Here is a 16,456-nt window from a genome sequence, read left to right as displayed (position 1 = left end):
GATCGATTGTTGTGTATGTAGTAGAAATCTAGGAGACAGTATTGTTCTTGAGTTCATCCTTCAGTTGCTTGCTGTTCAAGGTCTGAAGAGCATGGACCAAGTCTTCCAAGCATCGGGTGGCATTGTCGTGGGCGCGTATGTTCTTGGGCATCAGCTGCTCTGCGACGTCGGCCGGCGAAATCTTCACCGCCGCCAGCAGCTCTCTCACCTTCTCAAACAGTGGATGCGCCTCCACTTCCAGATAGTTTTTGGCCAACACCTTGAAGGCCTCGAACTCGCAGTGCCCCAGCTCGACGTGCATGTCCATCCTCCCCCTCCTGATCAGCGCCGGGTCCAGCTTCTCCACGTGGTTGGTGGTGAAGACGATGAGCCGCTCGCCGCCGCACGCCGACCAGAGGCCGTCGATGAAGTTGAGCAGCCCCGAGAGGGTCACCTTGCTCTCGCCTTTCTCCTTCGACTCCTTCGCCTTCTTCTCCTTCGACTCCTTGACCTTCTTCTCCTTCCTCGCTTCGCCGCGGGCGCCGGAGAGCTGGAGGGAGCAATCGATGTCCTCGATGACGATGATGGACTTGCCGGTGGTGTTGACGATGAGGCGGCGGAGCTCGGTGTTGTGGCGGATGGCGGTGAGCTCGATGTCGTAGACGTCGTAGTCGAGGAAATTGGCCATGCAGGCGATCATGGTGGATTTGCCGGTGCCCGGCGGGCCGTAGAGAAGGTAGCCGCGCTTCCACGCCTTCCCGATCTTCGCGTAGTAATCCTGGCCCTTGCTGAACGTCTCCAGGTCGTCCATGATCGCCTGTTTCTTCTTCGGATCCATTGCCAACGTCGCAAAGCTTGCTGGGTGCTTGAATTCCACCTGCAATTCAATTCGAAACAGAGCAATTCTATATCCTCAACCGATCGATCGGAGTTAAGCAATTAACTGATACCTGAGTCCAGAGGCGATCGCCGCCGCCCATGGAGTTAGTGTAGAGTTTCCGCTGCCGGTTCCTCATCTCGATCGCGTTGCTCGTCTCCATGACATGCTCAAGGTACTCGTTGACCACCTCCGGCCGGTGCCGGGCGTCGAAGGTCAACGTGTAGTACTTCTTCTCATTATTCCACAACCGCGCCGAGCCTTTCTCGATCTGCTGGCAGTGGTACCTCCACGTCACCTTGATCGCCTTGTTCCCCTTCGCCGGCCCTGCTCTCTTCTCCTTCTTCTCCTTGTAGCAGCAGACATCCATGACCGGCAGGAACTCGTCGGTGATCTCCTCGGCGTCGTCCACGGTGAGCACGATGCTGCGGCCGGTGGGGTCGGTGCCGGCCTTCATTCGGAGCGCGCGGTCGGAGAACATGGCGCCGAGGTAGCACTCGGCGGCGGAGAACACCCGGTTATACATGTGCCACTCCCGGCCTTGCTCCGGGATGGTGATCTGCACCTCACGGAACCACCACAGCTTGGCGCGGCGGAACAGCCGAAAGAGAACGGCCGGCAGCTGGTTCACCACACCCATCAAATTAAACATGATCATCGTGTTCATGGCCGTCAGGGTGGCGCTGGCAAACCCGCCGGAGTTCCTAAAGTTAAACATGGTCACTACCAGCCCGGTGCAATTGCAAGAAGAGATCTGAGGCAGCGAAGAAACAGAACTCCACCAACACTTTAAATCGATCGTAACAAAGTTCCAGAACCAAAAGGTGTGAGGGCTGTCGTGATTTGTGTGTGAGTACTGGATTAGGGTTGATCAATCCTTCTCTGACACATGCAGAGATTCAGATTAGTCAGTAGCAGAGTTTCCTGTGACTCAGATTTGGTGGAGCAAAGCTTTGTGAAGCTTTGAGAATTCATTGTGGTGTGATAGGTGGAAAGGCAGGGCAGAATTGGGTGGGGAGAGACAAGGTGTTGTGTGATTCTAATTTCATATTGGAAAAGTTCGTTAATGGTGCACTGTTTGTTCTACTTCTACAAAAGGCTTCCTCCAGTGATTAATATACTAGGGTTTGATGCACGTTGGTGAGTGGATTTGAGCTGTAACCTAGTGTTTTGCAATGTATCTAACAGGTGGAACAGCATTGAACTTTGTTACATATTTAGTTCAATTTAGTAAAAAGTTGAGCTTGAATACGTGGTTCCTCAGTGAGCTCAGTCACAACTTCTAGAGTGCTCGACATTTCGGGCACCTCCCTCGACTTCCCCTGTTCCATGTGGTAGCCTGAGCACCTCTCTTAGCTTTCACTTAGTATCTTGAGCACTTCTTTCGGCCTCTAAAATTTTTAGCAGCTTAAGTGTTGGTGCAATCTTACCCTAAGTATTATTTGATTTTAATGTTTGATTAAATGAGTTTAAGTTAGGCAATATTGATGATCTAACATGTGTAAATTGAGTAAACAAAAAAGTTCAGGTTTGAAATTTTAGCAAATGGTAAAGTCCTGGAGGTGCGGCCTTTTGACAAATGAAAGACTTAGCATAACGAAGCCGATGAAAATATCTCAAGCAAGTGCAAGGATGAGAAACCGTGAACTCGAAAATATCCAAAAAGGTCACGAGGCTGGTGGAAGATGTTTGAAAGCATGCGTCTAGACTAAGGGATGAAAAATGAAGTTGAAAGGTGAGTTTCAGCTTCATCAATCGACTGGGATGATACCAGTTGACTGGTGTTTTGGTCCAAAACACACAAAAAGATTAGTCAAGTGAAAAGTAGAAACCAATCGATTGATCAGTCGACTGGGTAAGTCCCAGTCGACTGGTATTTGAACGTTGGGGCCAGCGGCTGAAGAAATGATGCAATCTACAGTAGCAGTTGGAGCCCACCAGTCGACCGATCCTAAGATACTGGTATCGCGAAAATATAAAAAGACGGATTCAAGCTTGGAGACGCAAGGGTTTTCACTTTCTCATCTTTGTAAGATCTTTAAGCTCTGTCAAGCTCTCAAACTCTTCCTCCAAACTTCTCTTTACATTTGTAAGAGAAAGAGATCACGTGTTAAGGTTTCTCCACCTTCAAAATTGTTTTGAGAAGGAGAAAGCTTATAGTGAAAAGTTTTTGGTGGTGTGTGGATCCTTAGATTAGTCACCTTGAGGAGGTAGATTCCAAGTAAATCAAGGGGTTAGCATTCTTTTTATCTTGTGCTTCCGCTAACATATTATAGGCAAGATCAAAAAGTAACTATTCACTCCTTTTCTAGCAAACGCAATAATCCCAACACCAAGCACCTTCCTCAACTTCCATTTAGCAGCCTAAGCACATCCCTCAACTTTCACCGAGTAGTTCTAGCACCACTTTCAACTTTCAAAGTATCTTATAGCTCAAGCATCTGTCTTAGCTTCCATTCAAGAACTCGAGCATTGCAAACTGAGCACTCTTTTTAGTCTCTAGAGTGCTCGCCATCCAAAATACCTTAACTTTCAAAGTGCTCAATCACTTGAGCTCTTAACTTTGCATTATGGGCCCATCAGGTGTTCTAATACAATTAAAGTCCTACATTGGAAATACATGAAAAAAATTATGAATTTATAAGATGGAAAATATCTCAATTAGTATAAGGTATTTTGAGTTGAGCTCAAAAATAAAATCATAAGGGCTTAGATCCAAAATAGATAATATTATATAGAGATGTATAAAAGAGATAAGAGGCTCTCCTATTGAAAATTATTGAAATACAATTAAAATCCCAACAATAATCCATGGACCATATAATTGGATAAGTGTTCGACAGGGAAATGCCACAACAGGGCATAGTCTACGCGGGTTTAGACCATCCCAAGGTACACTCCATCACATGGGAGCTATATTTTATTCAAAATTTCTGACGTTGCCACTTCTCCTTCTATGGAGTTTTAGCTGGGTGATTATTTTGGATATCTTTTCTTCACAATTATTGAGTTCTTGTATTATCGTTTAATTTTCTATTCTTCTACCGAGATATGGAAGTGATGTGGAGGTGAATAAGAGACATCTTCTGTTTCTACAAAAAAAAAAAATGGAGTCCACCATCCAAACGGCTTCACATGATCACCTCCACGATCATCTGTGAAAAGGTAAATCGAGAAATTGCAGTGAGTCACGATGCAGGAGGGTATTGCCTAACTTCACCAGGATTCGAACCCTTATCCTCTTTTGCAACTCTACTGCGTAGTAACCAACTCAGTTATGCCTCGGAGGCATGACATCGAATAAAGAGAATGGATGCAATTAAGAAAGTCATTTCAGTAAGAAGAGACATGCACAATTTACTTTGAGATTACAATTCTCCTACTATTCTGTATTTTTTTTTCTCTAGTTCTGATTTGAATATCGGAGAGATTATGTATCTTGATGCCTTGATTATCTTTGTGACCTTTTGTTGGTCTTTTTCAACAAGAGAGAGAGAAGTTGATTCATCGGGAATCTGCCCGCCCAATCTCCACCTTTCAGGCGCAAACCCGATCTATCAAAGGTCGGTCCGATTGAAGAGGCAGATCCAGTAGCAACTGACTTAGTCAACAAAAGATGATCTGGCGAGACGTGACCCATCCCTCGATTCTCATTTCGATCATACAGGAAAGAAAAGGCAAAACCATGTGATACAATGGGTCTTTGTTGGCCTGACGTGGCGAAGTGGGTCAATAATCGATCCGACTTGGCAAGTCAGTAGGTCAATGGTCAAACCACATTGGACTGACCTAATAGCAATTTCACTCGGTCTGGCCCTAGAAAACTCTCGGTCGGCTCAGCCATACGTTTCGATCATCTCGGGCACTCGACTGTATGTCTCGGTCATCTTGATCACTCGACCCTACATCTCAGTCATCTTGGTCACTCGGTTGCTTGACTCACTTGTCTTGGCTACTCGGCAACTAGCTGACTACTTGGCCACTCGACTCCCTTTATCTCAATTACTCGATCATGCGTGCAACCAACTCAGCCACTCCGTCTCAGCCTCAACCAACTCAGCCAATCATTCTCTTTCTCGGCCTCGGCTAGCTCGGCCACTCAGTCCTGCTCTCGGTCTCGACCAGTTCGGCCACTCAATCACCTTCTCGGCCTCGATTGGTTCCGCCTCAATGAGCTTGATTACTTTATTCAACTCCGACTAGGTCCTTCTCTAGTATCTCCTCACTAAAGGGCACCCGAGCGGTAGGACGATCAAACGTGCGAGCCTTGCCACAGGGTAAAGGCAGTTACTAGGCTATCAGGCCTAGTCCCCTAGATCCTCCTGGGCCTCCATTCTTGGATAAAAGGCAAGAATAACCACATGACTAAGTCGTAGGACAGTTACAAGGTTTGCATACCCTGCCCCCTAGATGTGGCCCTATTAGCTCATTTATCAGCAATGCATCGAACTTGTCCCCTCAACTACCACCACAACTTGCTCCTATGTCAGCAGGAATGTCGGTGAGTATATAAACTCTTCTACAGGTATAAAAAAGCTTTTTCGAATTCTATACATTTCGAGTACTATTTTTCTCTATTTCACTACTCTTCTTTGCTGACTTAAACGTCAGAATGGCTTAATAGAAATCTCGGCGTCTCGCTAACTCCTTTGCTTAGCTTTTTCTTCTCAAGTTCATTCGTCGGTGGGATCAACAAGATTGAGGTGACATCTCATTGATTGATAGTTCAACCGTACGTGGTATTTAGCCGGAACACCATGCATAGAATTTAGAATCCTAACCTGTTCTAGGAATCGATCTGGATTTGTACAATTACAAGATGAAGATAGGTATATAGACGATCACATATTGATTTGCAAAGGCACGACGGCACTGATAGATTTTGTCATGTTCTCTGTTCAGCAAGAGTAATCCGACATTCCAAAAGAGCAATTCGAAGAAGCTTGCAGATCCAAGTTATTCGCCGGAGAAGCAGCAGCGGCGACACGTGCCAATGGCTCCTTGGGCTCATCTGTGGCCGGATGCCGGATTTCCGTCAGCATTGCGACAACGTCTTTCATCGTCGGCCGGTCGTCGGCCCGAGGACTGACGCACATGGCTGCGATCGCGAGTGCCTGCTGCATTTCCTGCCTTTGGTAGTCCGGCCGCCCGCGCAGCCTCGCGTCGAGCATGTCGGCGGGGTCGCCGTTGCGGCTCAGGTGGTCGCGCACCCACTGAACCAGATGCATTCCGTCGGGCAGCGACGCCTCCAGCGGATGCCTTCCCGTTAAAACCTCGAGCAACACCACGCCGTAGCTGTAGACGTCGCTTTTCTCTGTTATCCGGCGCATGGAAGCGTACTCTGATCAAGAAGAACGAAGCTGAAACAGCAAGCTGAAATCGATCGAAATTTCCGGCTGAAAAACAGGGCAGGCAGTCACCTGGAGCGATGTATCCGTAGGAGCCGGCGATCTGAGGAGAAGCCATGGATTCCAGCTTCTGTCTATTCAGAACTCTGGCCAAGCCGAAGTCGGCTAGATATGCTTCAAATCTTGAGCCCAAGAGCACGTTCATGGCCTTGACGTCGCCGTGCAAAATGGGCGGGACGCAGTCGTGGTGGAGGTAGGCGATGGCATGTGCCAGACCGAGCACGATCTCGTACCTCGAGTCCCACTCCACCGGCGGCTTCCCGCTCCGGTGAAGCAATCCGCTCAGGCTTCCGTTGGGTAAATAGTCGAAGAATAAGAGCTTGGTGCTCTGGTTCGCCGCCCATCCGAGCAGGCGCACGATGTTCCGGTGCCTTATCGTGCTCAGGGAGGCGATCTCGTTGCGGAACGCTCCGGTGTCCGACGACGACCACATCTTCTTGACGGCTAGCGAATTGCCGTTGGGGATTCCGACCTTGTAGACCACGCCGGAGCTCCCCGTTCCGATCACGTTCGCTGAGGTGAGGCCACGGAGCACTTCCTCCGCTGAGAAGTCTAGCTTTTGGTAGAGAGTTATCTCCAGCGCGTCAGCGGCGTCTCTGTCGGGCGGGATGCGCGCGCGCATGAGCACGTAGACGGCTGTCAGCGCTGAAACGGCGATGACGCCGAGGAGGACCGACATGGCGAGTTTCAGAGCAGAGATCGAGGGTCTGCCCCGCCGCAGGCCTTCCACCGTTAAGCCGTCGGCGATGGACAGTCCACGGTTGCCTTCGAGGTCGGAGAGCGGGAGCTTTCGGAAGAAAGGCGTGTCGGGCAACTCGCCGGAGAAATCGTTAAAGGAGGCGTTCAGGGTGACGAGGTTCTGGAGCGCGGCGAGTGCGGCGAGGCCGCCGGAGAGCGCGTTGTGGGATATGTCGAGGCAGCCAAGCTTCCCGAGCGCAGAGAATTGCGTCGGAACCTCGCCGGAGAGACAGTTGCAACTAACGTTAAGAGCGATCGCAAGCGCCGGAAGCTGGCCTAGCTCGCCTGGGATCCCGCCGGAGAATGAGTTGTCGCCGAGGTCGAGAAGTTGTAGCTTGCTGCACGAACCAAGCTGCGACGGGATTAAACCAGAGAGTTGATTCCTGCCCACGTTGAGCTTTGTCAGCTCCGGTAACAACCCAACACCGGGGCTCAATGCTCCAGTGAGCCGGTTGTCGGAGACGTCTATGACTTGTAGGGTCTTCGGAAGGGACTCCGGTAAGCCTCCGGTGAGAGCATTAGAGTGGAGGTCGAGGAACTCGAGGGAATCGCAGCCAGAGATCGCCGTTGGGATCCGACCTACGAACATATTGTTGCTCATGTCAAGAAAACGAAGGCTCTTCAAATGTCCAATCTCAGGTGGAATTGCGCCGGCGAGGCGGTTTCCGTTCAGCCGGAGCCGCAAAAGGTTTGTGCAGTTGCCGATTTCCGGCGGCATGATTCCGGACAATTCGTTGGAAAGGAGAAGCAACTTGGTGAGGTTCTGCAACCCTAACAGCTCCGTCGGAATCGGCCCTGTCAAGTTGTTGCGAGACAGATCGACAGCTTGCAAACTCCGGCATCGAGCTAAACTCGCCGGAATGTTCCCCGTCAACCGGTTCTGCCAAGCATAGAACAGAGTGAGGTTCTCCATTCTCGCGAAGTCGACTTGGATCTCGCCGGAGAGTTCGTTGTTGTCGAGCTGGAGGTCGGCGAGCGCGGCACAGTTGGAGATCTCCTTTGGTACCGCTCCGGTCAGCTGATTGGTACTCAGCTGAAGCAGCTCAAGATTGATCAAGTTCCCGACGCTCCGCGGAATATCTCCGGTGAGAAAGTTCATGGACAGGTCGACGAAGGCTAACCGTGTGCACCGGCCGAGCTCCGACGGGATTGAGCCCACCAAATTGTTCTGCCACAAGAGCAAGCTCCGAAGGCCGGGAAGGTTGCCGAGCTGCGGAGGAATCGGACCTGACAGCGAATTCTGGTACAAGTACAGATTGGTTAGCTCAGTGCAGTTGCCGATCTCTTCCGGCATCGATCCGGAGAGAAAAGAAGTATAGATAGCGATCGTCTGCAGCTTCTTCAGCAGCCCAATTGTGGACGGAATATTCCCCGATATGCCGGTTTCAGCCAGACCCAACATGACCAAATTGCTGCAATTTCCGATCGCCGGCGGCAGCGGGCCTTTGAGGTCCTTGTTCCCGCCGGCCCGAAAAACCTCCAGCTCCAGCAACTCCCCGATGCTCGCAGGGATCTCCCCGCTCAAGAAGTTGTCGTAGAGAGTCAAGTACCGGAGCCTGGAGAGGTTCCCGACGCCGACGGGAATGGCACCTCGAAGCGAGTTCGAGTCCAGCGCAAGCGACCGGAGCTCGCTCAGCCTGCACAACTCGCCCGGGATCTCGCCGGAGAGCTGATTCCCGCTGAGGTCGAGGATGGCGAGCCCGAGGTAGTCCCCGAACTGCGTCGGAATCGTGCCGGTGAGGTTGGCGGCGGAGAGAACCAGCGCGCTGAGCGATCTGAGAAGGTGGAAATTGGAAGGCAGCGGGCCGCGGAGATCGACGGACTTGAAGACGAGACTGACAACCTCCATTTGCGAGTTGCAGGTGACTCCGACCCAGCTGCATGGATTGGGATCGGAAGGCTTCCAGGAGGAGAGCAGGTCAGTGGAAGCGCCGAGCCTCTGCTTCCACGCGAGTAGCGCCCGGCCCTGCTCCTCGACGCAGAGGCAGGAGAGGAAGCAGGAGGTTGCGGCAAGGAGGAGAAGAATTAAAGAAGTGGAAGAGCAGGAGGTGGCGCGCAGGCTTGAAGGCAAGGACATGTTGGGATTGGCGAGGGGAAGAAGATGAAGGAGGAGTGTGTTCGGATTGAAGAGGGGGGAATCCCATGGTTTTGTTTATAGCATGAAAGCAAGAGATCTGGATCCAAAGGAGATGTTTAGCTTACAAATTTGTACCTTATCTGATTATTATTTTTTAATTATTATTTTTTAATAATTCAGATATCTAACTCTTTTACTATAGAAAAATATTCGTTCCAGAAAATTAATCCACAGTACGACGTAGTTAGGAATTGATTCATGAATATCTGATAATTGCGAAAACATTGTGACGTTGCATCGTAGTCTCAAAGGTCATCTAATGATATGTTTTTGTTATAAATCTATCATTTAAGTACCAATTCAGTTACATTCGTACGGTTTATTTGGGAGGAGATGAGGGAAGGAGAGGGAAGAGTAAAGAAGGGAAAGGAGAATCTTAATCCTTGTTTGGGATGTTGTGAGTTAAGGAGAGGAAGGGAAAAGAAGGGTAAACTTTACCATTGTATGCTCATGAATCGTTAGAATTTCTTACACTCTGATTTGAAATGTAAGAAAAGGAAAAGAGAAATTTAAAAATATTTTATTTTAATTTTACCTCTATTTTAAATTATTAATTCTCAAAATAACTCATTTATTTAGATATATCATCTTTGCGTCGTTGCGTCTTACACAATGCGTGCCGTCACCGCCTAGTGTCCAACCGCTCGCACTCCACGATGTCGACGTCGGCTCTCACTGTAAATCTCTTCGAGGACAGAGACAGATAATCTTAATCTTCTTATTTTTCTTTTTTAAAAAGCATGCATTGTCTTTTTTAAGACTTTCCATATCTCAACTTTTACATATAATATTGATAGAATTTTATAACTTACCATCTATCCTCTACATATGTTACGTTGTCTTTTTTTAAAAATGAAGATATTTTTATAACTTTATATATTTAATCTTCATTCCCCTTCTTTCCTTTTCAAATAAGGGGAACATAAATACTTTACTTTCCTGAATTTTTTTTTTGAGGTGTAAGAAAGGAAAAGAAAATTTTAAAAATATTTTATTCTTTATCTCCCTTCTTCTTTTATTAATGAACTTTCTCTCATCTCATTCAAGCGGTAGTTGAAGATGGTGTGCTTGAGTGTGTAGGAGGGGAAGGGAGACAGATGGGCCATGGCTTTGTTCATGGAGGGTCAAGGACAATGACTTGAGCCAGGGGGTAGTTGAAGAAGATAGGTGATGAAACAAGATAGATTATTATTCAGGCGAAATTTAAACATCTTAATTATTAAATAAAAAAATCTTTTAATTTTAGAGGTAAAGTGATAACTTTTCCAAATTTGTTTCCACTCAAGAAGATAGAAGGGCAAAAAATCAAAATAATTACTATTTGCATTGTGGTAGTAAATTTTACTAACTTGATTAAAATTATTTAAATTTAATTTCTTTTTAACATGATAAAAATCATGTAATAATATTATAGTAGTCAATTAAATGACTTGACAATAATGCAGCGATCATTTGAATGATTGCTGTAATGTTGCACTAGCCAAATAATGGATACAATAGTATTATGGTGGTTTTAACCCGTTTAAAGCGATTTTAATTAAATCCAAATATTTTTTTACCAAATTAATAAATACTTTTTGACAATTTATTTTTAACTGTTACAACAATGTTCGAATAAAGTTATTTTAGATACATTAAATATGTTCATCGGTATCTAGTTGATTCTAAGTTAGTAGGATGCACTGAGTTGCCGTGTCAATCTGAGTTAATTCGACCTCTCGACTTTTGGATATGTCGACTTGTCGAGAAGAGCTTACCTTCTGACTTGCCGAGTAGAGTAGACCTCTTGACTTGCGAAGCAGTCCAACCTCCCAACACGCGAAGGGACATGATACGTGGACTCTTCTTTCACTCTTTTTCATGCATATTATCGATTTAATAATCCTTGTAGCTATCTATTCATATATTTTGTCTTTTTGGAGTGCCTCTATAAATTTTCAAGTACTTCAAAAATTTTCCCTTTATCTCGGACAAAGACGTCCAACTCCCTCTGTCTTGACATAGACACCCTTTACATTTCCTTTGTCTTAGATGAAGATGTCCATCGACATAATAGAGGTGACATAATAGAGGTGTTCATCAATATTTTCCTCTGTAAGGGACAAAGATGTCCATCGACATTTTCCTCTTTCTAAACGTCCATATGCATTTCATCTCCTCTGCCCCAGCTAGAGTGACCATATTCAGGTTTAATATGTTCATCTCAATTTTAATGAAATCATAATCTATTCTCTACTCTTTTGGGACTTTATAATGACTTAGACATCAGAGGGACCTCACCCGTAACTTCTGGTGAATCCTTTGACACTTATTATTCTCTACAAGATTGACTTCATCACGTACGTCATGAGAAGAAAGCGAGGAGAAGGCTTCGATATCATCACTCTTTGATCCAAAGTAGATTCATATCACCACGTCCATTTAATGTTTTTTTAAAAAAGATAGCCTTCTTCTTGGGATTCTAACAACTAGGGATGTCCTTTTAATCTTTTGCCCTAGACAATATTCAAAATTCAAACTTCTTTGTTTTAACCAGAGCCAGCTCATAAAAGGTGCCTTTTGCTCTAGTTCACAGCAAAAAACTTAAGAGAGGACCAGTTCCCATCCTACAATAACTTAAGGCTCCAGATTATTTTAACCTGAAAGTGTCAGGATGTTGATTACTTTAGTGCCCTAACAGTTACAGGAGGAGAGGTGTAAATGCCCTCACATGCCTGAGAAAGACAGGTTTTAATTAGGGACAGATTAGTTGGCAAAACATGGGGTTTAATGTTTCTCTAATCAATATGCAAAGCATTATGAGGAAGAATAACTGATAGGAGTTAGCTCGGGTGGACTACTCGATCGGGCTGATTCGGCCAGTTAAACCTTGAACCGAAGGCGCGGGGCTAACCTATTCGATCCCGGGAACACTTGTTACCAAACATATGGCTGCTGCTAGGTTAAGTGATTTCAAGAACCCTTCAAACCTCTTATACACACCTTGAAAATATATGTATTCTACTTGTTCCTGAATTGTGTATTGTTTGCGAGGAAGAAAGTTTAGATCTTGGATGATTAAATTATGAGGAAGAGCACATGCTTAGCCCTTCATGTGACATGCACTTTGCGATTAAGTAATTGAAGCAAGATTGAAAATAAGATTATTGACGCCAGACAAAATAGTAATTATTTTAGAGACTCATTTTCATAGTGGAATTTCAAAGAAGACATTGAAAATCACCAATAAAAGATAAGTCGTCTTTAGGTTTAACTGAATAAAATTGATTTAAAACAAAAGATAATGCTCTAATAATATCTAAATAATTGTTTAAATAGTTTTAAAATTCTACGAAATAACAGACGAAAATAACTCTAATATAATGATAAAAATTATTTAAAGCTTCCAAAAAGATTTTAAACAATATTTTTTAGACCTAACACTGGGTTGTTATGGGTTACACCCACTAATCATTTGTAGATATCTGAATGAGCTTCGATTTGATATAGTATTGGTCCCGTGATTCAATCTGAGTCAAAAATTATGATATCCCAAAGCTCGGATCCCTCCGCATCACAAAGCCTTCCATATTTGTGATGCCACCATCATGCCATGGTCATGTTGGTAAGCATGGCTAGGCCGTGTTGGCTGCTATATGTCTACGGTTGATCGCATACGATTGTGTTAGGGAATATGAACAGACCGTGTTTGACTTTGAACCTTTCTTTGTTAGGTGGCAGCAAGAGACACGACTATGTCAAAGGATACAATCAATCTGTGTTTGATATTAAAAATCTTAATTGTTGCTCCATTGTTGAATCAATTATGCTCGTAGAACTCGATGATGGGAAGATAATAATTTTATTATTAAGTGAAAGCCAATGGTGTAAAAGGCGGTCTAGTATCGTCGGCTCCACAGAGACAGATAAGTAAATCAAGTATCGAGTATGCCCTTGGATGGGAGGTCATTCCACGACTGTCAACCCCATAATTTGACCCCTTGCGCCATGGTACAATCTGCCATCTAGGAGCCAACTCGATCGACTAAGTGAAATTCAAAAAAAATGAATCCGCCACCTCAACAATCCCTTAGAGCTAGCTCGACGGATATGGAAGGAGATAAATTTAGGTACATAGGCAAAAGGTGCATGGTGGGGTGAATGACAGATCACGAATTCTTGCAAAATTCGACTCCTAACTCCGATTATTGATAAAATTATCGATAAACAAGACATTCGTTTAGTGGTAATTAAGTATTGATTTAGTTAAACGAGCATAGATTGGAATAATAGAGGTGTTCAACTTATTATTACCCTAATTCATCCCATTCACCCTCTCAATGACTTGAACAATTTCATGTTACAATATGTCAAATTAAATCCACGACGGCACGACGAGATAGTTAGAGGTGTTGCGGTTGAATCTCGACATCAAGGGTTTGATTTTCTAGTAGCGTATTTATTGGATGCTCGTGGTGCTCGAAAACCTAGTGTGTTGGGTTTTAGACCGATTCGTTTTCTAGATTTATTTGATGATGAAATATGGGGCCGAAGTGTCTATCATGTATTAATTGGATCGTAAGATTTGAATACCTATTTTAAAAAAATACACAAATGATGACACCAGTCACTTTGAGCCGTCTATATCCTTGAATTTGTAGCCACTTGCTCATCCATCTACTTTTCCCTTTAATTATGATGCTATATACTTGATTTGTTGGGGACTCAAAATATAGTAAAATAAAATTAAAAATTCACCCTTTAGTTTTCATTATAATCAGGAAGACATCCCATTTTAAAAATATATTAAAAAGATATTTTTATTTTAAAAATATTGGTACTTCTTTTGCAAAAATATAGAATCCGTCACCCAACGATCCTACATGGTCAACTCCACGACCATATGTGAGGAGGTAAATTGAGAAGTTGCAGTTCGCCACGACGGAGAAGGGTATTGTCTCGACTTCGCCGAGATTCGAATTCTTATCATCTTCTACAAATTTGTTTTATCGTAAGCAACTCAGTTATGTCCCAAGGAAAAAAAAATCTTACTTCAATATTGTCTATTCTAATATGTTCAAAATTATTAATTAATTTTATAGTCAAAATAATTTTAATTAAAACTATTAAATTCTATCAACTATTCTATTATCATTTATATTTAAATAAATTTTATTTTATTTTATTATATTATTACTAACTCAATTTTTTTAATCTTTCTCTTCATTTGAATATTTATCATAATTTTATATTATCCAATTGAAATATTTATTCGTATCATTTTAAATATATTTCTATTGTCATTCTTAAATTGTTTAGAGCCATTTTTATCCTTTTTTTTAATGTATTTTAAAAATGAAGTGCATGCCTTTTAATTTTTCAAGCTTGGTCGATTGAGACCAATTGAATATGCCTTAGCTTCTTCTAGGCACAGTAGCTACTACTGTCTGTTCTTTCCTGTGAACTTTGCTGAAAGCTTGCAACATTGTTCAGCACTGTCTTTGGATCTAATTGGGCACCCATATATATATATATTCATCTTTAATAATTAAATTAGAGTTTTCTTTTCTTTTCTTTTCTTTAATTTCCAGTAGTAAATTAAATATAATTCTGAAGGGATGACACAAGATACATGAGGATGCTCTGTCTCCACTGCACCCTGCAAAGTGGAAGCATGGAAGTATTCAATTGCCTTCCCTGATTTTCAGGGCTCTGTTGTCTTAACATGCACCTGCCTCATCTTGTCACAAATTAATCAGCCATAGGAAATGGAGACTAAATGGAATGGTCAATTAGGGTTAGTGGGGTGGCAAGATTTATGCTTTTAATGAGGATAGGGTGGATGCCTTTTATATATATATATATATATTTATATATCGAATAAATTTGGAGCATCAAATAATTTATGTACACTTAGAAGTCGACTTCAAATATATTAATATGATCATTTAAAATTTAAATTATGATCCTCTTATTGCTCTTTTAAATATTTTGTCATTGCACTACATTCGCATAGATGGATGACTAATTTTTCTTTGATTCTATTTTATATAATATGTTTCAGTCTAAGTATGGGGTGAGTCAAATCCTATGGAACTTGGTGCGATTGATTTTGTGGTGAATCAACAATCACGTGGAGTCGGCTAAAGAACTCGACAAGAGGACTTGACTAAAGGAGTCGAAAGGAAGACTCGGCAAGAGAACTCGCTTGAAGGAGTTGGTTTCATTAAATTAGTTTTGGGCGAGATGTGATCGATTCTTGGAGAGAATAACATGCATTATAGGACTTACCAAGAGTTGCCCTAGTGAAGTTACTCCGATGTCTAAGTTATCAGAGAGCCCAAATAATAATATAAAATAGAAAAAATAATATAGTAAAGTAAATGAAATAGTAGGAGTGATTATGACAATAAAATACACTCCATCTTTCTAAGTCTATCATATCCTCCCTTAGAACCTCCCTTGTCTTATCTTACATAAGAAGATAAGTCTTAAGAGACATACCTCGTGGAGATCAAGGGGTGTTCTTCATGAATAGAAGTCTAAGGGATGCATCCTCTGGGTATTGTGATAACCTTTGTTCTCCTTCACTTCTTAGAGAGAAAATTAAAAGATGCATCCCATCAAAAGGTATTGTAATAACCATCATGTCTTTTTACTTGTCGTGTCCCTTCGCATGCTGAGAGTTCAGAAAGTTGATAATCGAACTCGACCACGTAGCTCCCACATCGACTAAATCTTGAACTTTCCATGTGACTCTTATATTGACCGAGTCCAAGTTCAGAATGTACTTGCACTTGATATTAAAATTAGGCAAAACTTAAAAGATTACTTTTTATTATCATTTTCATACAAATGACAATGTTCCAATATATTTCTCATTCTAAAAATATCCTTATTTAACACTATTATAGCAACTATTATAGCAACTATAACAACTTAACTATTATAATGAATTAAAGTAAATCGGTTTAATATTTTCTTTTTAATTCAATCTAGTCAAAAAAAAATATTACACAAGCAACACTTTTATATAAGATAGTTTTTACTAATTAATCAAAATTACTATGACTTAATTTAAATCTTTTCAATTTAATCAAAATCATTTTAAAATTATAATTATTACAATAATATTGTTATAGCCATTACAGCACAATACTATTGTAGTAGTGTAAGAACTATGACATAGTTACTATAACAATTTTGAAATAATTTTAATTAGTTTAAATAATTTTGATAAATCTATCAATAACAAAGTTAAAAAGGTTTTCTTAGACACAATGAAACCAAGTTCTAGAAGTAATTATGAGAAATTTGTTGTATGATTTTTTTTTTGTA

The 16,456-nt window shown here is 42.8% G+C and overlaps 2 protein-coding genes across 2 annotated transcripts; both read right to left on the bottom strand.

Annotated features, from left to right (window-relative positions):
• Positions 1-28: 28 nt before the first annotated feature.
• On the bottom strand, positions 29-1,574 carry LOC141847075 (AAA-ATPase At3g28580-like). Its single transcript, XM_074735058.1, has 2 exons — positions 930-1,574; positions 29-856 (listed from the first exon to the last, which is right to left on the bottom strand). Exons 1-2 carry the CDS (start codon positions 1,572-1,574, stop codon positions 29-31), a joined length of 1,473 nt encoding a protein of 490 aa, XP_074591159.1.
• A 3,991-nt stretch (positions 1,575-5,565) lies between these two features.
• LOC141847935 (uncharacterized) lies at positions 5,566-9,146 on the bottom strand. The gene is given in 3 exon segments (XM_074736044.1): positions 5,566-6,197; positions 6,277-9,101; positions 9,103-9,146. Coding segments are annotated over 3 exon segments (3,312 nt in total). The 3' UTR covers positions 5,566-5,754.
• Between the last annotated feature and the right edge of the window lie 7,310 nt (positions 9,147-16,456).

This window comes from Curcuma longa, chromosome 16 (genome assembly GCF_044706935.1).
Source record: "Curcuma longa cultivar G26 ecotype Majalengka, Jawa Barat chromosome 16, ITB_CL_G26_1.1, whole genome shotgun sequence".
Lineage (NCBI taxonomy): Eukaryota > Viridiplantae > Streptophyta > Magnoliopsida > Zingiberales > Zingiberaceae > Curcuma > Curcuma longa.
Note: the sequence above shows the minus strand (reverse complement) of the source record. Positions and strands in the feature narration are given on the sequence as shown.

Coding starts and splice junctions, on each gene's coding strand:
- LOC141847075 (XM_074735058.1), bottom strand. CDS start 1,574: ATGTTTAACTTTAGGAACTCCGGCGGGTTTGCCAGCGCCACCCTGACG. Junction 857..929: donor GCGATCGCCTCTGGACTCAG/GTATCAGTTAAT, acceptor ATTGAATTGCAG/GTGGAATTCAAGCACCCAGC.